The 27,447-nt window shown below is 35.0% G+C and overlaps 1 protein-coding gene across 35 annotated transcripts in view; it reads left to right on the top strand.

Annotated features, from left to right (window-relative positions):
* Positions 1–27,447, top strand: part of RIMS1 (regulating synaptic membrane exocytosis 1) — a 493,077-nt gene that overhangs the window by 190,715 nt on the left and 274,915 nt on the right. For all 35 annotated transcript variants that reach the window (XM_015449223.4, XM_074037683.1, XM_005552575.5 and 32 more), the window contains exons 3-4: positions 14,470–14,683; positions 17,478–17,489. In XM_015449223.4, the coding sequence (XP_015304709.1) occupies positions 14,470–14,683; positions 17,478–17,489 (226 nt within the window). The remainder of the gene's footprint in view (positions 1–14,469; positions 14,684–17,477; positions 17,490–27,447) is intronic.

Genomic DNA, 27,447 nt, shown 5'->3' with positions numbered 1-27,447 from the left:
TGTACCTAATGATGGTTGGCTAATTCAGTACACTGTGCAAGTAAAATTCAGGAAGCTTGTATTCCTCTGCTTTTAAAAGTGAAAAAGAGCAAGTCTTTTTGGAATAAACTTTTTATTACCAAGCTATTCAACTTAAGCTTTAGAAATAGAATATTTGATGGCACTCTTTCAAGAATCTGGACTCAATCTGTATATTTTATGTCATAATTCTAGATCCTATTTATGTATTTCAATCCATTGAATAATGTTACACTTCACAGGACCATAATAGAAGTTTTATCTGATTTTTGTTCACTATTTTCTCTATGCATTATAAAATAGCTAATATTTTACTGAGTACTCACTATTGTCTCCACCTCCCTAAGTACTTTGCACATACATATTAGCCATTTTAATCCTCACAACAACCCCACAGTAGGTGGGCATTATTATACTCATTTTACAGAGGAAGAGGTGGAGTCTTTGCATGTTAAATAACTTGCCAGGTCAGAAGCTAATAAGAGGGAGAGCCCAGGAAAGTTTTGAACCCAGGAAATTTGGCCCTAGAACCACTGGGCTCTGCTTTTTTCTCAAGTATTGGCACACACGGAGATTAAATCTAAAACCAAGAAATATGCTTATGCATTCACTTCTTGGGGTCAAGAAGCAAGTAATACACTTTCCTTCTACACTCAGAGTGGGAGCAGTATATCTTTGTTATCCCCTCACTAGGGATAAGTGGGTGTTCAGAACCTCTGAACAGACAAGAGAGAAATGTCACAGGTCGCCACATAGAGACCCTGGTAACCAGATGGGTGAGCACAAACTTTACCAACAGAAGAATTTGTCCAGGGAGATGAAGTCATTAGATGTTCTGGAAATTAGGGGACATTGCACTTCTCATTTATTCCCTTGTGGCTCTGTGATTTCTGAGAAACAAAGCAGCTTGAAGAGCTTTATAGGACCATTGAGGTTTTAAAGGAATTATTCTGATCAAATATTAAAAATGTAAGGTAATACTTTGTCAAAGTAACATTGAAAGCCCCTCTCCCTTAACTAACACATGCCTGAACATAGTTTATCATCTAAAAGAAGAAAAGGCAACAAAATGTGGTTAACTCACTAATAAGAAGGATACATTCGATGTTTGTAAATTTATCAGACATTAAACATGAAAAGGAAAACAAGTCTTTCACATTAAAATTTTTCTGTATATCATTCATTCACCAAGTATTTCAGAGCATTGGAAATATTTGTGATTCAGGCAATTTACATTTATCAGTGCAGTGATAATACTAATGATAATATTCTTTTTATAAATATCAGATTTTTAGAATCTCCTTTCTTTTTTTTTTTTTTTTGTTTGTTGTGAATCAGCAATGACCATAAAAATGCCAAAAAAAAATTTCAGACAAAATTACACGTGTTCCACTAGTGGTTGTATTTTCTGGAGTTTCCACAAAACAGATTTTACTTGTGGGTTCATTTTTCACTCTGACTTCCATCTTACAAGATGACCTTTTTTCCCCTCACTAGTGGTCTATTGATAGATCATCCAAGCCACTCATACTAATCCCCATCTGCCAGGAAATCCTGCCAGTCATCACTGCCTCCCAAAGTTATCAGCTAAGTGTACTCAGAAACTTAAAAGCAAAGTACTCTGTTTCCCTCATGTATTATCTATGTCTACGTATAATAATAATAGCTAATATTTATTGAGCTTTTACCATAGGCTAGACACGGTGCTAAGCACTTTACATTGATTATCTCAATTAACCTCTCAACAATCTTACAAAGTTGCTATTATTATCACCAGTTCATAAATGAGGAGACTGAGGAACAGAGTTTAAATAACTTCTTCATGGTCATGAAGCTAGGAAATAGAACTAGATTTGATCCTGACCACGCCAGGCTCACACTTATGTCTGAACTATTATATTTAATTCCTTCCAAAAAGTGTCCCGTTGTATAATGTCATTGGGTTGGTTTTTTCCCTCCTTATAGTAACATAACAAAGCAATTCTGGTGAAGATAGTTGACAATACAGCAAAGGCAGTGTTTACAGTGGGTTGTGCATTGCAGAAGATGCAAGCATGAATTGGTTACCTAACACTTTGGCTTGCTCATATGTGTAGACATCACTGTCTTCTAAATTGCCAACACATGGTGTTTGCTCTTTATGAATTAGTTAGGTTGGCATGATCACGTGACACATTCTGGAAACGTTTGCATGGAGTATGATTAAACCTATTTAATATCAGTTGATTACTTATCTGTTATATAGATGATCCCAATATTACCTATTAAGATTATTTCCTTAAAACTTACCTTCATTCCTTTTAAAAATTATATTCCTAATTCATATCCTACTTTATAATTTCTCATAATTTTACTTGATTTTCTTCTCCTCAGTTGTACTGTGAATGAGATAACTTGTTTGCCAAAATATTAAAATGACCCTTTCTTGAACCAGGTTTTCAGTTTCAGACCTCTGATATATCTCTAATATTAGAAAGCAGTAATATTGTTCCATAATATCTAGAAACAGTATTTCTAGGACCTAACATATGAACCTTCTACACATGCAGCACTTCACAGCATTCAGGAACACAGTGAAAGTATTTATTGGGAGATGGAGTGCAGCAGAAAACTTAAATCTATGCTAGTGGGCTTCCATGTCCTCAGATGTCTTCATTTAATGCTTACTCAGGAGTGGCCTCCTATGGTAAATTGAAAATGGAATTAAAAATAAATGCTTGACTGAAGTAATAGACTATACAACACAAATAGCTAATCATCAGTTATGCTCTTATTTTTCGTAAGTGTCATCTCTCAGTGCTTTCAGAACACTGTGGGATGCTGATTGGATGAACTTCATTTTTAACAATGCTAAATGGAGGACCATAAAAACTACCAACAATAGAAAAATATACAAAAACCCTTAATATATAATATTTTAAAAGGTTATGTAGAATTATAGTCCTCCACAAAAGAGCAGAAGTTGCAACATTTTATAAATTTTTCTTTTGTTCTTTTTCAGCCACCTCTGAAAACACATTTTCCTAGTAACTCAAATCTCCTGCTGATTGTACTAATTTTTTTTTTAACACGTAAGATGTTTTAAAAAGTAATTTAAATAACTATGACAGAATTGAATGCAAAAATAAAAAGCTTTAGTGCCATCTGCTGGATATTTGCAATAAGAAAAAAGTATACTCATTTTAAACTAAAGACCAAACGTGTTTTTAAGATACAAACTGATAATTTGTTGAACTGTAGTAATTTTCAAAAATTACTCAATAACATCTGGGGTAAATTTCTGAATTACTGAGATATTTAGAATATTGCCTCTGAAGCAACCTATGTTTAAGCCTGTGTACAAAACACTATGATGCTTTTTAAAACTCACAAATGTGCACATTTCTTTGAGTCATAAAATTGTAAGTTTTAAACAATGATGATTATCAGGTTAAATGTGTGTATATACCATAATATTAAATTATTCAGCATATTTCCAGAGGGGTAGTGCCCCAGATTTTGCGTTTATGCTTAAAATTTCATTGGGATGATTATTTTTATGAAGTGAAATGGCAGATCTGTGAAAAAATTGCCTTCATCTTCAAGTTTATTCTTAATGTTTGCAGTCTCCGCCACATGGTGGTCTCTGGATAATTTGCACCAGAACTACTAAAAAAGCTTCTTCCTGGAATTTATCCCAAACCTACTGAATCAGAAGCTCTGTAGGTTCGTCCAAAAATTTGCATTTTAACAAACCCTTTAGATAATTCTGATGCATATTAAGTTTGAGGATACCAAGGAAACCCCTCTTACAAAGCAATAACTTTCCATTCCTTTAGCCATAATTAAAATTAGCATTCTGACAATAGAATGGTGTAGTGGAAAGTTTGAAATAGAGGACCTAATTATCACCAACCATTTTACTAGCCTTATGTAAGGCACATAAAGCATGTCCCTAAATGTTCCCATTTATAAAATGAGGAAATTGTACCCTCTAATCTTCAGAGTTTCTTCTCCTGTGTCTGTATTTTCCCAAATATTTTCATTTTACACTGGGTTTTGGAATCCTTCCTTTATCTTGTCTCACTCTAAGAAAAGTGTTTAAACGATGTCATAGTGATGAACCCCAAGTCCTGGCAAAGAAGAAAACCATGGTTTTAAGCTTGTACAACTAGATTTCTTAAATTTCAGCAGTGATTCACAAAAAGAGTTGAAGCAGACAACAAAGGCAAATGGTAGAATAATACATAGTTCTTCCAAAAGAGAGCCTGTATGCTCATATCTAGAATAGCGTGTTATATCCTTACAGCTGGTGTTAAGTGAAAAATTCACCTAAGTAAATTTATATTAGTAAAGTATTGATAAGTTTTGATGATACTTGGTAAGGGTTCAAGCTATGAAAGGAAGTTCAAAGCTGAAGGAAAAATACACTGCTGTAAAAGCGATTTCATCTGAGTTACATATGTTTGCAATTGCAGTCACTTCCTTTTGCAGGATACTATGCATATGCCTGACACCTGTAAACAACTTGTATTTATAATAAGAATATCAGGTAATAAAATAATTGAAACTCAAGACCTTCTTATGCTACTTTCTTTGTACTCCTGAAGCCTTAAGGAGTGTGGGTTGTGCAACAGACCTCAATGTATGTTTGTTGAATTGATGTTTGGAAGATTCTACTGTGTTTGACAAATAGCTAGAAAGTTTAATTTTATTGTAGTGTAAGATGTATGAGAAAACGTATGTGAGAGATTCTAATAGATAAGAAAGTGGGGACCTTGTACCACAGGATGAGAAATTGAACTACCTCAGAGATGATATTTAATCAGTAGATTGACATGATTGGTTCCATTTATTAGGAAGATCATTCAGGCAGTATGAAAGATGCACTAGAATGACGGAATCCATCGGCAGGAAGCCTAGCTAGAAAGCTAATGAAATAATCCGAGCTAAGAATAATGAGGGCCTTCATTCACAGGGGATAGATTTGTACTGTTCATTAAATCACTACGGAAAGAAGGAGGTTTTTTGTTTGTTAGATTGTATATGTACCTTGTATCTCAGTCCAAGTTTTACGTTGATTTACTGTCCCTGCAGCTTTTTAACCAGATAAAATTAACTAGACAGACACGCGTACATATATCCACAAAGTTTATAGGAAAAAAAGGGATTAAAAATTTAAAAATTGCAAACTTTATTTCTCAACATAAGATCTATGGAGTTCAAGACACTTTTATAACCCTTGATACCAGCCATTTAGTTTATCCCTAAAGAACTGAGAGTCCTGGGGATTTTACCATGCCAATACAGTCTTTTTTACAACATTAACTGAAGAAAAATGAGTGCCCTTCACAGACATTTTAAGATTAGGAAACAAAAGGAAATTAGAAGAATTCAATTTAGGACTGTAAGGTAGATGCCTAATGATTGCCTATCAAAACTCTGGCAGAATTGCCCTTGTTTGATGAGAAGAATGAGCAAGAACATTGTCATGGTGGAGAAGGACTCTCAGATGGCACTTCCCTGGGACTTTTTCTACTAAAGATTGGCTAACTTTATCAAAACACTGTCGTAATAAGCAGATGTCATCATTCCTTGGTCCCCCAGAAAGTGAGCAAGCAAAATGGCTTGAGCATCCCAAGAAACTGTTGCCATGACATTTGCTTTTGAATGGTCTGCTTTTACTTTGACTGGACCACTTCCACCTCTTGAAGGCCATTCTTTTGATTGTGTTTTGTTTTCAGGATCATACTGGTAAAGCCATGTTTCATCTACTGTTAGAATTCTTCAAATAAATGCTTTAGCGTATTTATCCGATTTTAAAATTGCCATTGAAAGCTCTGCTCTTCTCTGCAGCTGATCTGGGTGCAATGGTTTTGGCACCCATCAAATGGAAAGTTTGGTCAACTTTAATTTTCCAGTCAAAAATGTGTAAGCTGAACCAATTGAGATGTCTGTGGTGCTGGCTACTATTTCTGCTGTTAATTGTCTGTACCCTTCAATTAGGGTATGAACAAAATGATTTTTTTCCTCACAAATTGATGTATGTGGTCTGCTACTGCAGGCTTCATCTTCAGCATCATCTCATTCCTTCTAAAAATGAGTTATCCATTTGTAAACTGATGATTTCTTTGGAACATTGTCCCATAAATTTTTCATAAAGCATCAGTGATTTCACCATTCTTCTGCCCAAACTTCACTTGAATTAATTTGTATTTATTTTATTTTATTTTGTTTTGTTTTATTTTATTTTTTTGAGATGGAGCCTCACTCTTGTCCCCCAGGCTGGAGTACAATGGCACTATCTTGGCTCACTGCAACCTTTGCCTTCCAGGTTCAAGTGATTCTCCTGCCTCAGCCTTCCGAGTAGCTGGGACTACAGGCACCTGCCACCATACCTGGCTGATTTTTTGTAATTTTTAGTAGGGATGGGGTTTAACCATGTTGGCCAGGCTCCAGGCTGGTCTCGAACTCCTGACCTCGGGTAATCCACGGGCCTCGGCCTCCCAAAGTGCTGGGATTACAGACGTGAGCCACCGTGCCCGGTCACTTGAAATTTCATGTTTGTTCTTGCTTCAATTTTAGAGGAATTCGTGTTGCTCTCATAGGAGCTCTTTTCAAACTTATGTTTTATCCTTCTTAGTGCCTCGAACTGTTAATAGATACTTTTCAGACATGTTATAACAAGTTAGTATAAGTTCATTTTGGTGCAAGAAACTTTTGGAATCTATGCATAGCTTTTTAGTAATACTCATTTTCTGTGAACTTTTTGAAGACCCCTCATATAAGTAATTTGCTTGGGGAACTGAATCTATTTTTTAAAATTTCCTGGTGGTGGCGAAATGCTTTCCATAGTAATGTGTGCTTAGTGTATGATGAAGAAAAAGAGAGGGAGGAAGAGGAGAGAAATGAAGAGAGGGAAGGAGAGGTGAGGGGAGCAGAAGGAAAGGAGGGAAGGAGAGGGAGGGGAGAGAGATAAAATGGAAAATGAATGGGAAAGGGAGATCTTAGGTATTGTTCACCCATGGTACAGTGGAAGGAATTAAGCAATTTGACATAGATCAGAAGTTTGCAGCTGAAGTGGAAGACTGACCCTCACAATATATATTTCAAAATCATTTTAGGAAGTCTTATGAAAAAAGTAGAAATCTGAAAACTGAATTACATAGACTCTCCTGCAGCTAGAATCCCTGATGTAATTTAGGTTCCATCAGTCGAATGTGCTTGCATGAGATTTGAATGGAAACTGAATTAGATGCAGAGCCGAAACAACATACTGGGCATGATTTTCCTGGGATCTCCTGATGTGGCTCTGGTGGTGGCTTCTAGATCAGAATACCTTAGCAGAGGTGGTAGGACAGTAGCACCAGCCATTTGGACAGTGGCTTTCTGATTTCTGCAGCTTTCTGATTGAGCAGCTTTGTTATTTTTGTTTTGTTTTGTTTTTTGTATTCGACAGGATCTCACCCTGTCACCCAGGCTGGAGTGCAGTGGCATGATCATGGCTCACTGTAGCCTTGACCTCTGAGGCTCAAACAATCCTCCCACGTCAGCTTCCTGAGTAGCTGGGTCTGCAGACATGCACCACCATGCCTGGCTAATATATTTTTAAATTTTTTTTTTATAGAGATTAGGTCTAGCTTTGTTGTCCAAGCATTTCTCAAATTCCTAGGCTCAAGTGATTCTCCCACCTTGGCCTCTCAAAGTGCTGGAATTACAGGCATGTGCCACTGTGCTTGGCCTGATGGTGAAACTTTGAGGAGTTAGCTTGTGATCTTGTTTTGAAGGGCATTCCAAGAGACCAATCCAAGACACCACAACCATCCCTCTTCCAACTGTTTTGTAGCAGAAAACCCCATTATTTAACATTTTGGTCAAAAAGACTGTGCTGTTTATTATTTTCTACTCAACTCTGACACAAGAAGCCACTATTTGCAAACATCATTAAAAAAAACAATAGTGACCCTTGAAATTTTGTGAAATTTTACAGCTCCTCTATTATGGAGTGAAATCAAAAAGGCAGTTTCACTAAAAGGAGGACAGTTGTGTTGTCGGGACAAGAAAGAGTTTTTTAACTGTACAACTATATGACTTACTGTCCTTCTTTGACCCTGGTACATGCTGTCATAAACTGCTAATTTATATTTATGTATAACTTACTTTCTAAATAGATTATTCACTGAAGTCAAGAACTGTGAATTTATGTTCAACAGTATAGTGTGATGTCAAAATGTGTATAAACAAGCCTCCAACCTACTAGACTAGAAAAACATTGAATTTCAGACATTATTAGGGCTCCCTCTTGGACAACCCCATGTTTTTTGGAGGCTCTTAATCAGTCCATCATTCTCAGAACAACTCTCCTGCCTTTAATATCCATGCCACTAACCCCATAAGGCCTTGGTGGTGCCCATGTGCTAAGGTTGACGAAGGGAACACATGATGGATGGTACTGATCTGTTTTCTGTGCCAAGGGCGACAAGGGAAACAGAGGCCATGCTTATTGTTTTCAGCACCCATGCCCCTCCGCCAATGTATACACATCCTAAAGCAATCCTCCATTTGGGAGTACTGCATGCAAACTATCCTGGCCTCTGCCCTGCTTTTATCTCAGAGAAAGCCCTCACCTGCTCTTAGAACCTGCCACTTGGAGTTTTAAAACTTTAAAACGATAGCTTCCATCCTTTCCTCCTCTGGAAAAATCCAGTTGTATTTGCCTAGACCTCATAAAAGAAAGCCAGGAAGAAAGGTAGAAGTTTCTGCTAGATTCTCATTTATTTGGGAATGGGAGAAGAAAAAATTCAAAACAGAAAAATGTGAATTGCTGCGCTAATTAGAAAGATTTCTCTACATTCCACTATTACCATTTACTTGTTCCACAAATACTTATTAATTTGTGCAAATGTCATCAATAATTGCTTGTTTAAATTATTTATTTTGCATTGATCACATGATATTTAGCTTTTGAGACATTTACAGAATGATATTTAGGTTTTTAGGTATTCATCTTTGTTTCTTTCAAAATATATACTATTAGTCACCCAAACAACTTGTTTACAAATTAAATTTTAGAGTTTCTTGAATTGAATGTACAATTATTAAAATAATGCAACAATTATTATATAGTAAAACAATGAAAAAAATCATATCCTAGGAGAAAGTTTCAGTATCACTGTTTTTCTTTTGATAGCATTGTGTATTTTATAATACTCTCCATTTTCCATATGGATAATTTAAATCTGTGATTTGCGATTATATATTTTGTCAACCTCACTAGTCAATAAGAATATATTGTTAACTCTAAAATTGAAGTGTACAAATATATTTCACAAAAAGCTTTTACATTTGCAGTCCCACATTTACTGTAAGACCATATAATAAAATATGTATTTCCATTTATTATTCATAATAGAACACTGTCACAAATTTGATATAGATTAAAGCATTAAAATATCAGATACAAAAAATAAATATGCTGTTTATGGTTTCACTACCAGTATCTTGCTTCCAAAGGCATATTTTATTATGAGGACAGCATCTTGACAGCATGAGATATCAGAGTAATGTAAGGGGAATATGAATTGAGAAAAGGGCATTAAGGTTGTATTTTAAGAGAACAATTTAATAGGGTAGTGCAGGTTATGGAGTAGGTAGATTTTAAGGATGTGGGAGTGAGGAATTCCCTCCCTCCATCCCTCCCTGCCTCCCTGCCTCCCTGCCTCCCTCCCTCCCTCCCTCCCTGCCTCCCTCCCTCCCTCCCTCCCTCCCTCCCTCCCTCCCTCCCTCCTTCCTTCCTTCCTTCCTTCCTTCCTTCCTTCCTTCCTTCCTTCCTTCCTTCCTTCCTTCCTTCCTTCCTTCCTTCCTTCCATAATGTCTGCAGTTAAAATAAGGAGCATCCCAGGAAATAAGTTGGAGAAATTGACAGGGACCTAAGTTGGGCTTTTTCTTCCAGAGCAGAATAAGGGAATCTTATCTGTAAGTAAAGGAAAAAACCCAGAAAGAAAAAATATTTGAAGATTAAGAGAAAAAGCAATCTCTTTCTTCTCTCATTATACTCCCTACTGGGATGTCTATACTAGTAGTTTAAACAAGGACTGCTGCTGAAAACGAAAAAGGAATTTCTAAATTTCTAAAGCACATGAGAGGAAGGCATAGATGGGTAAAGTTCACCAAGGGCCAGCATTCAGAAGGATGTGATTCCTTGTAGAGTTTGGAGTGATGACTGTGTGAATGGCCTCATGAACTTTGGGAGGAAGCACTTGGTGAAAAGCTGCCCCAGGTCACTTAGGTATGTCCCTCTGGGAGAAGAACACTGTCCCCTGGTGGCTGTCTTCCTTAGGACCTACTCCAAGATCCCCCATGGAGAAAGTGAGAAGCTAGAGATCTCACTGTCATACCTCAGTGGAGAAGTCTCATCCAACCAGCTCATTTGCCATGACCAACTAGAAAAGGAAAAGTTGCTGCCTACCCACGTCACAGCCAGGAGACCTTCAATTCTATGTAGCCCTGATTTGTTGTTCAATGCTATTTGATGAGCTAGAAATGAATCTTTTTCTTTCTAATATTAAATTGTTCATACATACAAAACAGTATTATAAAACATATATGTAAGGTGTAAACAAAAAGTAAAACCTACGTCATGTAACCCCTCCTCCACCAGCTTAAGAAATAAAATGATTTTAGTACTTTTGAAGCCTAGAGTTTGGGAAAAGTTTAGATATGTGTTAAGCATATGTGTGTGTGTGTGTGTGTGTGTGTATAAAAGCATGTGTATGTATACGTATATACATATATACACACACACACAGAGAACTCAACAAGATTAACAAGTGAGTTTAATCTACAGTATAGATACACATATGTTATATGCAATTAAGTTTATAATTGCCGTGTAAAAAATAAAATGAATACTTTTTAATAGAAGTTTACACTCTGTAGTAATGCTTTTAAATTTAAGTTCTATACCAGTTTTTGTTTGTTTGCTTTTCTGTTTGTTTTTCTTAATAATTCCCTGGGATCTCTTTTTTCTATCCTTTTATTTCAAACATTCTGTGCCTTTATGTTGTGAGTATATCACTTCAGAACTTCATTTAGTTGGATTTTAAAAATCTAATGTGATGATCTTTGTCTTTTGATGATGCTTCTTTTAATGTATAATACTTGTGATTCCTCATGTGTTAGATTTTTTTTTTACCATTTCATACTGTCATAATTAATTGTTCTGCTTTGTTTATGTTTATGTATTTATTTATTTTAATTCTTATCTTCTTTGGGTTGACTTTTTTCTCATTCCATATTTTGTCCGCTACTGGTTTGGATATCATGCACTCTATTTCAATTATTTTTGGTGAATACCTAACTAAAATTTTGTTTTCAATCACTTGTACAAGAGTTAAAACTGAAGTTCTTGGTCACAGAACCTCAGTACATGTTTCTAGCATCTGCTTCAGAGATATGTTACTTTTCTGAATTACTGCTTCTCTTTCATTTTTGTCCTTTGAGAATTTTGCATACTTTCTCTCCAGCTCAAATGTACATTAAAAGTTATATTTTTAAATATTACACCCAGAATTTTCAATGTTTTGTGAAGTAGGGTGTATTAGGATATTTCGTCCTCAATATGAACTTGTTTGTAAATTGTATGGATTTTTTTTCTCAAAACAGACTAAGAAAAGTAATACGTATATGTATAAATTTTCCATTCAGCAAATATGAGAAGTATATGTCTGAACTGTTTGCTAAACTGTGGACTTCTAATATTGTTTACTGTTTGATAGAAGAGAGGTGTTAAGTACAGAAATAGCAATAAAACATAGTAAAAATATTAAATGGTCTATAAGTGACCCAGATGAAATGCTATGAGATTGTAATAGAGTAAGGTTTTCTCTCAGTGGTCAGTGCCCTGCATGTATATATTGTACAAAGATTTCCTGAAACAAGTTCCCTTTTGATTGAGTCATATAAAATTCCTTTATGTTTGAATTTAAAAACACGCAGAGGCTTTGGTTTTCAAGCCATTATATCTTAGCATAAAGCACATACTAATCTGGAATTGACAAACTGCTCTATGGGCAAAATCTGGACTACTATCTATTTTTGTAAATAAAGTTTCACTGGAGCATATTTACATTCATTCATTTACATACTATCTGTGGCTGCTTTCCTGCTACAGCAGAAATGAGCAGTTGCAAAAGAAACTACATGACCCTCAAAGTCTAAAATATTTACAATCTGCCTTTTTTTCCGAAAAGTTTGCCAACACCCGTACTCCATCATGTTCTATATTTTAGAATAAGTTTATAGGGAAACTTTCCTTAGCCTAGTTTTCGCCTTCTCATTTATATTTACTTAAATGGATTTGATTTGGTAGTTCTCACAATAAGTATTTATTTATGTAATCCCTCTATGCTTGGAGTTTCCTTGGTTAGAAATATTTCCTTGCTCCCATTCCTTAATTATTATTATTATTATTATTTTAATTTTTTTTCTTTTTTTTTTGATGGAGTCTTGCTCTGTCACCCAGGCTGGAGTGCAGTGGCACGATCTCGGCTCAGTGCAAGCTCAGCCTCCCGGGTTCACGCCACTCTCCTGCCTCAGCCACCCAAGTAGCTGGGACTACACGCGCCCGCCACGTCCGGCTAAATTTTGTATTTTCAGTAGAGTCGGGGTTTCACCGTGTTAGTCAGGATGGTCTCAATCTCCTGACCTCGTGGTCCGCCCGCCTCGGCCTCCCAAAGTGCTGGGATTACAGGCATGAGCCACTGCGTCCAGCCCTTCCTTAAAATTATTTTCTTTAGTGGAAGAAGTAAGATTGTCAGTGCAATTTTACATGATAACTTTTGAAATAACAAATGCCCACACTTGTTTTCTACTAACTTGACCCTAGTTTTTATACTTAAAATATAAAAACATCAACGTATCAAATAACTCTTCAATAAATTGACCAGGTATTCTTGCATTCATTAAATGAAATAACACATATATTCCTTTGTAAAGTGAAATTAGCTGGCCTTTTAATTGGGAAATATTTCAGATCCTAAACTACACTGTTATGTGCTGGTGCTTGTATGTTTGCTTTAATTATTGGAATTAAATAGAAAAGGTGTCAGCTGGCAAAGCTGCAAAGGGATTTGAGAATTTTTAAGGTAATCACAGAAGTTCTGCTTAAGAACTATTAAGGTTAAAAAGAAAATATAATGAAGTCTCAATACCTCAAACACTGCAGTACCTGGACCTAACTTATTTGATTCTATTTCCAGGGAGTATCAGTTCCTCACAGTTATCTTAGATTGAGAACATGAAACTAACTGCCTGAATTAACAAAAGCATCCGTGTACTCTGTGTTCTAGGGAATACTCAAATCCGGAAAACTAGCTCAGATACCCAGATGAATTTGAGCAGGAGTCCCTCTTTTGGCAAAATAGCCAATAACTATTGGCTAGGCTCAGGACAACTCTCAGTTCTCATTTTCAAAACCAAGACATCCTTCCACTGGGGGATTCACTGGATGTTCTTGTGTTCTATTCAGAACAGCAAACAGTTCTATTTATAGAGATTTAAGATTGGAATTTGAACTGATGGTGATGGGAGGAGACTTTAATCACATTAAATGTGAACATTCTAATGGGAAGTTTCCCTAGACAACTTTAGCTGTCCCCACAGACGGTAGTTAATCAGGAGTGGTTGCTAGCAAGCTTCATACATATTACCTGGTTAAAATAATGAAAAATTGGACTATGTAAAAATCTGCATGTCTACAAGGTAAGATTTAGAACTTTTAGTGTGAACTGGAAGAACTAGGAACTCAAATATAATGCAAAAGCTAACATTCTGTGTAATGTATTAAATTAGATACTTGATGCCAAATAGGTAAGTAGCTTCCAGGAATGGGGGCAAAGGAATCTATTTTGTAGAAGACAGATTGCCCAGCAACATAGTCTAAAACAATATTTTTCAAAGTATGCATCATGCTCAAATACTGGGCCATGGAATCAATTTACTGTGACAAACTTATTTTTGAATTATATTCAGTATTAAAGTTAGAATAGGATAGAAAATATTGGAGCACATCGTATGTATTTAGGCTAAATATTTTGTGTGATTTTTGTTTCAGTTATATGCACACATGCCTGTAGTTGTAAAGTGTTAAGCTCTCAGTTGAAATATTTTGAAAAATCTAAAAGAAACAGAGGCAGGGAATAGCTACACAAATTTCACTGCTGGCGATAAACAGTGCTTATATAGATTCTACATACACATAGTTCAGTGCTAATGAGCAAAACTGGGATTATGGAATCATGCTAATATATATCCTACCTTTGAAGGTAAGGTTAGTGGGGAAAATAGCTTGTATGTTTTGCTTTAGTTCAAATAGCTATGCTTCCTTTTTGTTAGAAAAATTCCTTGTTTTGTTTGTTCTGGTTTTGTCTTCCACCATTTACTTAGTTTGCTACCATTTTCTCTTTTGCCTAGGAGATTGCATCAACAGTTTGAAAGCTATAAAGAACAAGTGAGAAAAATAGGGGAAGAAGCACGGCGTTACCAGGGCGAGCACAAAGACGATGCTCCAACTTGTGGAATCTGTCATAAAACAAAGTTTGCTGATGGGTGCGGTCATCTCTGCTCCTATTGTCGCACTAAGTTCTGTGCACGCTGCGGAGGCCGCGTGTCTCTACGGTCAAACAACGTGAGTATTCCATGAACATAAGGGGCGTTGTGAATGTGGACAAAAACTATTATGCCTTCCAAACATGAGAACACATGCATCTTAGAAAGCAAACATGTGCATAAACATACACATTAAAATTAACCTCCCTCATTTTGTTCATGTCCTTAATAAGGTAGTGGAATGCTGATGAAAATAATTCCTAAAAAGAAGTTACTTTATCTGTATTTCTTAATAAATGATTCCAATTCAAAACCAACAGATTACCTGTGAGAATGCATTTAGTTTTTGAAAAATGCAGTTAATGTAGATTTAATGTTATCATGAATTATAAAACTCTTGAAAGTTATGACCAATTCTTTTTAAAAAGCTAATTACTTTTGATTTCTGTAACATTAGTGTTCAGATTGAATGCACATGAAATGCAAAATAACTGAATGTCATATACTAAGCAATGATTAGCCTCTATGAGAGTAAATTCAGATTTACTGACATGTTCCAAGCTTATTTCATGGAAATTATTTAGATATTTAAAGACTATTGAGATTTGCACTTCTCATTTTCTTCTCTATAAGATATATTCTCACCTGATGATGTTTCCTTATTTGGCTTAAAAAAGAGCTACTCCTCTTATGCCAGTACTTTAAATAAATGCAATTTTTGAAGCGTTAAGATGCTAATATGGTAGGAACCAATATTATTATTTATGAAATACTAGAGTAATTCTAATAAATATTTAGTTTAGAATACATTTTAATGTTATACTTTATCATATTCTCTAAAATAGTACAGTATAATTATTTATAGGGAAATCTGAGTTTTCCTTAATAGAGATCTGCAGCTTAATGTAGAACAGTTACAAGTATGTAGCTAATGAATTCCCAGTGTTTCTGTAAAGAATTTGTCATATTATCTAATCATTAATACATTATAATATAATACAAGGTCATGTTTAAAAATAACATGAAATCTTTAAGCCCTCTTGATATTTCTCTTATTTGCATATTACAGTTAAATTTAAAACAAATCTCCCAATAAACATTATATTCTTTAGTAGTCTAGTTGAGTTATAAGTCAGATATTCTAAAATTTATTCCAATGGACTTAAGACACTGAGTATCATGTATCTATCTATCTATCTATTTTTTTTTTTCTTGAGACAGAGTCTTGCTCTGTCACCCAGGCTGGAGTGCAGTGGTGCTCAGCTCACTGTAAACCCCACCTCCCGGATTGAAGTGATTCTCCCACCTCAGCCTCCCGAGTAGCTGGGATTACAGGTGCCCGCCACCACACTTGGCTAATTTTTGTATTTTTAGTAGACACAGAGTTTCACCATGTTGACCAGGCTGGTTTCAAACTCCTGACCTCAGGTGATGCGTCTGTCTTGGCCTCCCAAAGGGCTGGGATTACAGGTGTGAGCCATTGTGCCTGGCTGATCGATATATCTTATACTTTAAGACGAGACTGTTACTATCTCTGTGGCTTTAGGAAGATAATGAACTTCTCTGAACAGTTTCTTTACTATGAAAACTAGATAGTAATATTTACCTTGTATGGTTATGAAATTTTAATAAAAATAATTAAAATCTAGATCTTTATGATATGTATATTTAATCTTTCTTTAGGGTCCCATTCTTACGACTGCATAAGTTTTATTTTCCTCTCCTAATAGTGATTTGTTACAAGCCATCCTCATATGCCACCTTACAGGCTTTCTAAAATAAGCTTGGGTAGTAAGGTTGTATCTGGCACATAGAAAGTATGTAAGATCTATTTGTTAACTTCCCCTTCTATAGTGCTCTTTAATACACTATTTTGAAATACATTCTTACAGGTAAAACTTGGAGGCAACATCAAAATATTTAACAACCCATGTGGTAAGGACACTGTTCAGTCTGAAAAGATGCTGGCAGTGAACAATGAGGTGCAGATCAGCTGAGTGCTAGTGCTGGCTAAGCACCCACAACTGTTAAATGCTTTTAACTTCCCATTAGAGCTTTGAGACAAGTCAATAGCAATACAGTTAATGACTGATATATTAAAGTCATCAGGTCTTAAAAAGGAGAGGGTGTTTAAAGAAAATTGACCTAGGAGGTACTTACGCTTTGGAGAGGACACTCAGGCCCAGTGTAGTTCATCTTTACTAAACCCAACCAATCTTCGAAAAAATATTTAAAGGAACAAAATAAAAGAAAGCACACATCTTAAGATATTTCAATTGGAACACAAGACAAAAACATTGTATACAGTTGTTTTTTTTTCTATAACATAAATGTTGAAATGTGTAGCACAAATAAGTATTGCCGGTGGAATAGTTTATAGTCAAAATAGTTAGCATATTTCTCTTCCCATTTTTATTTATTACAAACATTTCTCATTCTTAGATTTTCCCAAGTTATGACTCTCAATATTTTAACAATAATTTGACAAAATTATTCATACAATTTTATGCATTTTAATAAAATATTTTTCAATAATAGGTAGACTACATGTGGTAGTGAATTAACCTTCTTTATGAAGAATATTTTAAATCTAGATTTACTAATCCAAGTTCTAAAATTTTAGGAAATTATTCTGCCTAACTCATATCTAACGTATAGCAGGACCCATAATATGGGCATTTTCAATGAAGGATTGAACAATGACTAATTTTTAGGGAGAGTAAACATTTACTTTTCAAAATCGTTGTGCTTTAGTACTTTGAAGAAACACATAATTGTTTTCTTAAAGCCAATTTATTAATACATGGCTCAATTTTGTTTTTCTCTTCTTTTTCTTCTTTCTCTACCCTGCTTCCTTGGATGCTTTCCCAAAGGAGGACAAAGTGGTTAGAATCCATACTTTCTTTTCTAATATTTGTTCTTGTATTGTTGTGAACTTTATTAAGTGAATGTTGCACCTAGTGTTGTGAATAACTATATTTCACAAAGAAATTATATACTAGGAAGAGCTCATTTCCAGTTCTCATGAAAAAAAAATGAACATTTAAGACTATTACAGAGTTTGATATTAATAGATGAAGTCTGGATAGTTTGAGTTCATGATGACAGTGAAATTTTAATATAATTCATATCATTGCAAGCTCATTTATCTGCTTAACTCTGAGTTTTGATGATTATTCCAACTACTTTCAGAAACAATAAATTCTAATGGGCTCTACCATTTTCAGCATGCAAAGGCAGGTGATTTGAAACTTTATTGTGGAAGGAATGGAAAGCACTTAATAGAGGGAATGGATCAAATGCAAGAAAAGAGGCCAAAGTATAATCGTTTTTCTATAGAACACAAGTAGCAGAGTTGTCATATTGAACCACATTTTGCCTTTTTCTTCTCTCCTGTGCATATGAATAACTTGTTAGGAGAGTAAAAGGTCACTTTTAACTCTTATCAGCTGTAAAAACCACAGAGGCTGTTTGTGCCTGGGAAGATAGGCTCCAAGTAGACTCTTCAGTCAGCCTTTCCTTGGTATACATACTATACACCTTCATTTGGTGTAAATTACAACTTCCTCACAGCTCATTAATCTACGAATATGAGACTGAGACAATGAGTATTTCAGGTTCAATATATCAACTGAGCTGCCTTTGTTCAAAAATTGTATAGCTTATGTGATACCCTGCAGTGCATAATTAGCAAGCATGACATTAAATTGAACATTAATCTGTGTTTTTAAACTTATGCTAGTATATGCTCATCAATTTTTTCTATGAAAAAGAAATAGAGTTGAAAAATCATATAGGGTAATCTATTTTTGCTACTTATTTTTGCCTGTGCCATTGATTGTATGTGGGATAATTTTAGGGGATATTATTATAATGCCAATTTTATCAATATTATTACTTTGGATGAGTCCACAGTCAAAACGTGGGTAATTTTAAGTTCCTTTTAAAGAGTAAAAGTATAAGTAAATAATGCTGACATTTAGGCAGATTTGGTGATGAAATTTAAACTGCTGTCCTGTAGGGCTGGCCAAACTCACTATCCCTTTGACAGCACTTCCCATAATGGTAGGTTATTTGTGCTTGTTATGATTATAGTGTAATGAGAATACAGGTGGGTTTTGTAGACTCAGACTAAAAATAGAGTGGAAAGACCTGTAAAATATAATCACTTTCAATTATTTTCTTCACTTTGGTTAGAATGCATACATCTATCACTTTATTTTTAAGTACTCTGTCATAATTTCTTTAAAAACCATTTTAGCCTATTGAAGGAGTTCAATGAATGACCTTTCTAGCCAAGGGAAACTGAAGCCACATTTTGTCTTAGCCATGTTAAAGAGCATAACTGACTATTAAATGAAATATTTCATTGCCGGTTCTTTCCCTATTCCTCTGATCTCTTTTATTTTTTAGTAGAGAAATCATAATTTATATGTGTGTGGTGTTGGCATGGGTGGAAAGAGAAGAGAGATAAGGGTGAATAAAACTTTTCTAAAGGTAATCTTCATCTTGATCAATATAATAATAATAAATTCTACTTGATCTGTTAAATTGGTGAAGAGCTGTGATTAAAATAAAGGAGTATGTGATATGAAGTCCTAAGAATAGCTAATTTATAAATATTTCCTTTGTTAAGTCCAGCAAAAGTATTGTCATATTTTCCATATCAGCAATATTTTATTTTAAAACTTCATCCTCAGCCTAAATCATATCTAATAATAATTTGGAAGATTTTGTGTTTACTTGTAAAGAAAATTGCTGTCATAAAGAATGACTTTGTAATGGACATATGTAATGGTTGATAAAAGAAAATGATGTTGTCAAGTACATACTCTCATTGGCAAAATTATGATTATATTTTTTACTTCATTAAAAGCCCTCCTTGAAGCCTAAATATATAGCAATACTGTAAAATTTCCCATAGCCTGTTTAAACTACTTTTATCTTTGTTTTACTATTTGGTGGCAGAGGATTGAATTTAGATAGCTCCCTTGATAATATTTAACACTTTGCTGCTGCTAAGCCAACTGAATTGAGTCCTGCAAATTTAATTCCTTGGGGATTTCCCGTAAATTTTCATCACTATTTTTTTTTTAGTAGGGACGATTTGTTGATGACTATAGCAACTAAAATGAACTTGCTATGTTTCTAGTTAATCTATATTTTCAGAAAGAAAGTGTCAGGTTTTATAAGTTAAGATTATTCTACAATAAATGTTAGCATTACTCTGAAAAACAGAACCTTACTATTTTCTTATTCTTTCAAAATATGAAAGCTGAACATACCTACCTTTTAAGTATCACATATACAAAATAATTTTTATATCAAAGTAATAACAAGGCACTAAATTGACAAAGTTAAAATTTTTCAACTAGTTTTTCATAACTATCCATTGATGTTTAAGACATCATACTAAATGATATGTTAGTAAATAAATATGATTTTATAGAAAGATTATAAAAGGTGGGAATTGGCTTGGATGGAACAGGATGTTGGCTTGAATGGTACAGTGCCAACTGAATTTGAAGCTGGCTGTATTATAAGGTGATATCTGTGGGATGGTTGATTCTTAACAGCTTAAAAAACATTACTCTCAGACTCAACTCTTTAAATATCAAAGTGATGATTTGTTTTTTCTCTGGCTAGCATTAAAGGCAACAAAGAATAATAACCATTTTTAAAATGATTTGCATGATTGCATTAAATATTTATTCTTATTATGAAAAGTCTTCTCAGAGTTATCCATATTTAGCTCTTGGCATGATGAAGCATATGATTCTAATTTACAACCTTCAATCTTTTGAAAAAGTTATTGTAAGAGTTTGCCTGGACCCACTTTTATGTTTTCTTCTTTTCATCTGAAAGTTTTGATAGATTTCTCTGACAAAAGTTCTCTTTGAAATTCTTCCCAGAAAAATAACATAAGTCTGTATAGAAAGTTTATAAATATAGATAAATATATCAATAAGAAAAGTTTAGAATATATCAAGAGAACTTTCATTTGGCAGTTTGGGTGATTAAATTTCACAAGTTGTCTGGTTTTGCTGAGCTTATCCTAGAGAGGAATAAAACATCACATTGCAGAAACTTTTATGGAATATAATTCAGAAAGCTGTGAATTTTTTATTACAAATCTATTTTTGAAATTTGCTAGCCTGTTTTTGAGATTTGCTAGCCTGTTTTAACATCTTGCATTCAGCATTACTATTCTTTAAACTTCATATGATTATTGCATATTGTGTACTATTGCATATTATCAAAGTCCTGGTTAGTCTTGGTTTTGTACCATCCTGCATCATCTTTTAGTACAGTTATAACATCTGTTTCAATAAATTATAATTTTTCAAATCAGTATTAAATAAGGATTCACAGTAGGACTATGGGAGCTGCTCAAGGGTATAGAAAAGTAGCCTTTTCTAGTATAAGGAAAGGGCTATGGTAGAAACAACTTCCACAAAGCTAAGGACTATAGACAAAATTCTTGATATTTTGGTGAACATACATTGTCAAATCTTATGTTTATGTATCTAGGAGTGGAATTACTGGGTCACATGAAAACTCTATGTTTATCCTTTTGCGAAACTGCCAAATTTTCCCGAAGCAGCTGCATAGCAGTAAATGGGGGTTTCAATTTCTCCACGTTTGTCAATGTTTGTTACTGTCTTTTTGATTAGGAGCCATCATACTGCATGGAAATGAAGTAGTATCTCATTATGGTTATCATAAAACTTCTTTTAGCCAAAATTATCAAACTTGTTTGATATCTCCCATGATTTGGTTTGTGTGAACTTTTGTTAATACATAAAAATGCTTCTAGGTTACTAATTTCTTGAGAATGAGATTTTTAAAGACATAGTCAAAGTATTAGAAATTCGGTGTTTTCTTCTCTGGGGATTCTTTATTTCTCTAAATTAGAATTATATAGGTACTTATTAATATGTATAAGTCAATCTGAACAGGAACTCTGAAATTTAAGGTAACTTGGAATTCAATATCTGTCTGTCTGGACTAACTATCCCTAGGATGAAAAGTAAGAGATTTTTATGACCAGTTGAAATGACTAATTTTTAAGCTCACAAAGAGAACTAGCAGTTTCAGTTTTACCTCTCAGCCATAGGTCCAAGATTAACAGTGAAACTTAAGTGCCTACTTTAAAAGGCTATTCTTTCATGGTGCATAATGTATTTTCTCTAGTGAGTTTTCAGTAGCATTCAAACAGGGGCACATAAATACTGACAACCAGATTTTCTGTCATCTGCCACCCAACTTTCAATATACGCCTCATACCTGCCATCCAACAGATTTCATGGGCAGGGAGCCCCTGACCACTCCACTGCAGTTACCTATAATGGAGCTTCTGAACCATAGAGCTGGAAGTGGGGATAAGAAATGTTGGTAGCTGTTCACTCTGGGACTGATACTGTAGTCTTTGAGAACTGGGGAGAGAGAGAGAGCCCATGCACTTGGCTGTACCTACCAAGAATATAATTTCCATCTTGAGCATGGAGCAGAGAAGAAAGGAAGCTGGTTGTGGCTCAAGTCTCTTGGTGTTCTTATAAAAATTTAGTAGAGTTTCTTGAATAAATGTTTCTACATTTGCTGTATACACTTCAGACAATTTTCAGATACTTTAAATGGCTGTTTTTAAAAAAATAATAATAATTTTTATTAGTTATAGTGGTTTTGCTGGGAAGAAGGATCTGCAGAGGTCCTTACATTACCAGTCTGGAGCTACACAAATAGACTTTTCATAGTTTTGTGTTAATTCATCCATGCACTTATTTATTTATTGAGTTATTTACTTTTGAGAAAGGGTCTCACTCTATCACGCAGACTAGAGTGGCCGTGGCACAATCACAGTTCATGGCAACCTAAACCTCCCAGGCTCAAACCGTCTTTTCACCTCAGCCTTCTGAACAGCTAGGACCACAGGTGTGCCTGGCTAATTTTTAAAAAAACTTTTTTAAAGTTTTGTAGTTATAGGGACTTCCTGTGTTGCCCATGCTGGTCTCAAACTCCTGGGCTCAAGTGATACTCCTGCTTTGGCCTCCCAAAGTACTGGAATTACAAGTGTGAGCCACCACACCAGCCTTTTTATTCATTTTTTTATTCATTTATTTATTCATTTGTTGGCTTGCTGTCATCAGTAGTCTCATATATAATTATTTTTATTTCAAAATTGCTATCTCATTGTTTTCAATAAATGCATTTTGCCTGGTAATTCATGCCAAGATGCTCTCTTTCTGTTCATTTTAATATAAGTTATTTGTATTCAAGAAAATTCAATTGCATTTCATCACTAAGCTTACATTTGTTTAATCAAGCAGCCACTAATATTAATTATTATAATTAAGAGTAAAGTCTATTCCTTGGGTTACATGAACTCATTCATTTATTCATTCATTCAGGGACTTTTAATTTAATTTTATTAAGATTACATTAGGTTAAATGGTTAATACGCAACATAGATAAACACCTTCTTTTGCAAGTTTATTATTTAATAAATTCAGCTTAAAATGTGTATCTGTATGCATATGTATACTTATCGTATGACTATAATGCTATACTGATGCATAATAATTTTATGGAATGTTGTATTAAGGAATAAATAGAATTCCCTCAAATTTCCCCTTAGTGTTCGGGATGACAACTGTCTAGTAATTCAGCCAACACCCCACCAAACCTTTTAGTGCCAAAAGCATCTTGTGCCGATTGGCTTTTAAGCCACAAACCTACTAGACTATGACTCTTCCTCGTATTCTATTTATTAAAGCAGTTTTGAAGATATTTTTCAAATATGGGAAAATATGTTCTAAATTTATTAGTTTTGCAGTTACTTGAAAAACTTTAAAAGTATGTTCTAAATCTTGTAATCACAACTTGAAATTAGATATGTAGATCTTTAAAAATCCTTGTTTTTATTTATGGCCTTACTAAGGCATTTAACAAATACATTTATTCATTGGCTAATTTATTTTGTTTTTGTATGTATATGTATATATGCAATAGTTTTTTCATACATAAGCTTCAACAGCAAATGTTTTGTTTTCAGAAAGTAATCCATTTGAATCACTTTATAATTGTGGAAAAATAATTTTGTGCATTTAATTTATGAACATCTTTAGTATAAAAGACTTAATTTTTATAAAAATCAATCAAGTATTTTCATTGACCAATAAAGTGCTGTTACAGCAAATTATATGGGAAAGAGTAGAAAACTAAATCTTTCATGGAGAAAATAATATGCCTCATGACTCTTCAACTACTTCTACGGAATTTGAAAATGTCCATGTCTTTTAAACTACATAGAAACACAGAAGACCAACAATGTCAGTCATTGAGCCAATGTGCAGTTATAATGTTTTTCAACACAAGCTAAAACAGGAATGACAATCACAAGGAGAAGATGCACTTGACAGACAGTATCAGAGAAGTTTCTAGGTAGGGCAGTAAGTCAAGCCTCAGATCGGTAGTTGGGATTTTTCTTGTTTTGTTTGTTGCTGTTTTTATTGTTTGTTTGTTTATTTTAATTTTAGACATGGTTAAAACTTGCATCACGGCCGGGCACGGTGGCTCACGCCTGTAATCCCAGCACTTTGGGAGGCCGAGGTGGGCGGATCACAGGGTCAGGAGATCGAGACCATCCTGGCTAAGACGGTGAAACCCCGTCTCTACTGAAAATACAAAAATTAGCTGGGCATGGTGGGTGCCTGTAGTCCCAGCTGCTGGGGAGGCTGAGGCAGGAGAATGGTGCGAACCCGGGAGGTGGAGCTTGCAGTGAGCTTAGATTGCACCACTGCACTCCAGCCTGGGCAACAGAACGAGACTCTACCTCAAAAAATAAATAAATAAATAAAAATAAAACTTGTATTACTTTTTACAATGACTTTGTTAAATTATGTGTCAGACTAGTGTATGATTGTTCCCCATAAAAAATATATCCCTCTACACACTGCTTTAAATGTGTCCCAGAGATTCTGGTATGTTGTGTCTTCGTTCTCATTGGTTTCAAAGAACATCTTTATTTCTGCCTTCATTTTGTTACGTACCCAGTAGTCATTCAGGAGCAGGTTGTTCATTTTCCATGTAGTTGAGTGATTTTGAGTGAGTTTCTTAATCCTGAGTTCTAGTTTGATTGCACTGTGGTCTGAGAGACAGTTTGTTATAATTTCTGTTCTTTTACATTTGTTGAGGAGTGCTTTACTTCCAACTATGTGGTCAATTTTGGAATAAGTGTGATGTGGTGCTGAGAAGAATGTATATTCTGTTGACTTGGGGTGGAGAGTTCTGTATGTCTATTAGGTCCACTTGGTGCAGAGCTGAGTTCAATTCCTGGATATCCTTGTTAACTTTCTGTCTCGTTGATCTGTCTAATGTTGACAGTGGGGTGTTAAAGTCTCCCATTATTGTTGTGTGGGAGTCTAAGTCTCTTTGTAAGTCTCTAAGGACTTGCTTTATGAGCCTGGGTGCTCCTGTATTGGGTGCATATATATTTAGGATAGTTAACTCTTCTTGTTGAAGTGATCCCTTTACCATTACGTAATGGCCTTCTTTGTCTCTTTTGATCTTTGTTGGTTTATAGTCTGTTTCATCAGAGACTAGGATTGCAACCCCTGCCTTTTTTTGTTTTCCATTTGCTTGGTAGATCTTCCTCCATCCCTTTATTTTGAGCCTATGTGTGTCTCTGCACATGAGATGGGTCTCCTGAATAAAGCACACTGATGGGTCTTGATTCTTTATCCAATTTGCCAGTCTGTGTCTTTTAATTGGAGCATTTAGTCCATTTACATTTAAGGGTAATATTTTTATGTGTGAATTTGATCCTGTCATTACGATGTTAGCTGGTTATTTTTCTCATTAGTTAATGCAGTTTCTTCCTAGCATAGATGGTCTTTACATTTTGTCATGCTTTTGCAGTGGCTGGTACCTGTTGTTCCTTTCCATGTTTAGTGCTTCCTTCAGGAGTTCTTGTAGGGCAGGCCTGGTGGTGACAAAATCTCTCAGCATTTGCTTGTCTGTAAAGGATTTTATTTATCCTTCACTTATGAAACTTAGTTTGGCTGGATATGAAATTCTGGATTGAAAATTCTTTTCTTTAAGAATGTTGAATATCGGCCCCCACTCTCTTCTGGCTTATAGAGTTTCTGCTGAGAGATCTGCTGTTAGTCTGACATAGTGTTGGAAGTTCTGGCCAGGGCAATCAGGCAGGAGAAAGAAATAAGGGGTATTTAGTTAAGAAAAGAGGAAGTCAAATTGTCCCTGTTTGCAGATGACATGATTGTATATTTAGAAAAGCCCGTCATCTCAGCCCAAAATCTCCTTAAGCTGATAAGCAACTTATGGAATCAAAAAAGAGCCTGCATTGCCAAGACAATCCTAAGCCAAAAGAACAAAGCTGGAGGCATAATGCTGCCTGACTTCAAACTATGTTACAAGGCTACAGTAACCAAAACAGCATGGTACTGGTACCAAAACAGAGATATATACCAATGGAACAGAAAAGAGCCCTCAGAAATAATACCACACATCTACAACCATCTGATCTTTGACAAAACTGACAAAAACAAGAAATGGGGAAAGGATTCCCTATTTAATAAATGGTGCTGGGAAAACTGGCTGGCCATAATTAAATGAGAGAAGAAATAGGTTCATTTCAATTCTGACATATTATATGTATATTAAATGTTAATAGTGTAGTTGCAGTAAATCATTCTTAGAAACTAATGTTTATTAGGCATGTCTTTCTCAAACACTAGATTGATCACAAGGCCTAATTCCTGTGGTGTTTATATCAGAGATTCCACAACAGCCTTAGCATTTGCTCGTATCAGCCCAGTTCCATTCTGGTTTTGTTTGTTTGTTTGTTTGTTTGTTTTTGGTTTTGTTTTGTTTTTTTCAGACAGGGTCTCATTCTGTTGCAGGGCTCACTGCAGCCTTGACTTCCCTGGGCTCAGGCTGTCATCCTACCTCAACCTTCTCTAACTGGGACTGAAGTGAATCTCCTGTAGCTGAGACTGACGTGGCTGAGGCCATCTTGGCTTCCTGCAGCTGGGACTACAGGTGCCCACCACCACACTTGGCTAATTTTGTGTGCATGTGTGTGTGGAGACTGGGGTTTTACCATGTTGCCCAGGCTGGTTTGGAATTGTGGGCTCCTGCCTCTGCCTCCCAAAGCACTAGGATTTCAGTTGTAAGCCACTGGGCGTTGCCCAGTTCCATTGTTTTTAATTGTTATTCTTTGACCACATCATCACCGCTGAACTATTTTAAGAAACAAAACAGTACTGTCACCTAACTTAGTATTTCATTTCTATTATGTACCAGGATCATATGTTCTCTTATTTTTTATTTAAAGTTCTCTCTTTTCATGGAGATTGAGGAAACAAAAGATTATCCTCCTGTCCTCACTGTGGGTTAACTACAAGTAAATGTATCTCATTTTTCCCTATCTATATTTGATCCGATTTTTCCTCTATCTTTGAAATTTTAAAACTAAAGTTTCAGTTTTTAGTGAAGAGTAAACGTTGTGATCATAAGATTAATTTGTGGATATGGTATATAAAAGGCAATAGGGAGTGTCTAAAATAAAGAAATTGTATATTAGCACTTCTTATGTTTCCACCTCAAAACTATTCTTTAAAAAGCAAAGTAATTTTGATGAGTCTGTTTTGGATGTCTTTAATGGTTCTTTGTATTCAAGACAAAAGAAAAAAAAATGTTTAAAGACATAGATAATTGGCAGTGTCTTATTAAAGTTGCTTAGTTCTTTGTGTGTTCTTTTGATCTGTAGGCATGCCTTTCTTTAGCCTTGATCATTGTTTCTCACCTATCTACTTTGACCTC

Source organism: Macaca fascicularis, chromosome 4, assembly GCF_037993035.2.
Source record: "Macaca fascicularis isolate 582-1 chromosome 4, T2T-MFA8v1.1".
Taxonomy (NCBI): Eukaryota; Metazoa; Chordata; class Mammalia; order Primates; family Cercopithecidae; genus Macaca; species Macaca fascicularis.
This window is presented reverse-complemented; position numbering and strand designations above follow the sequence as displayed.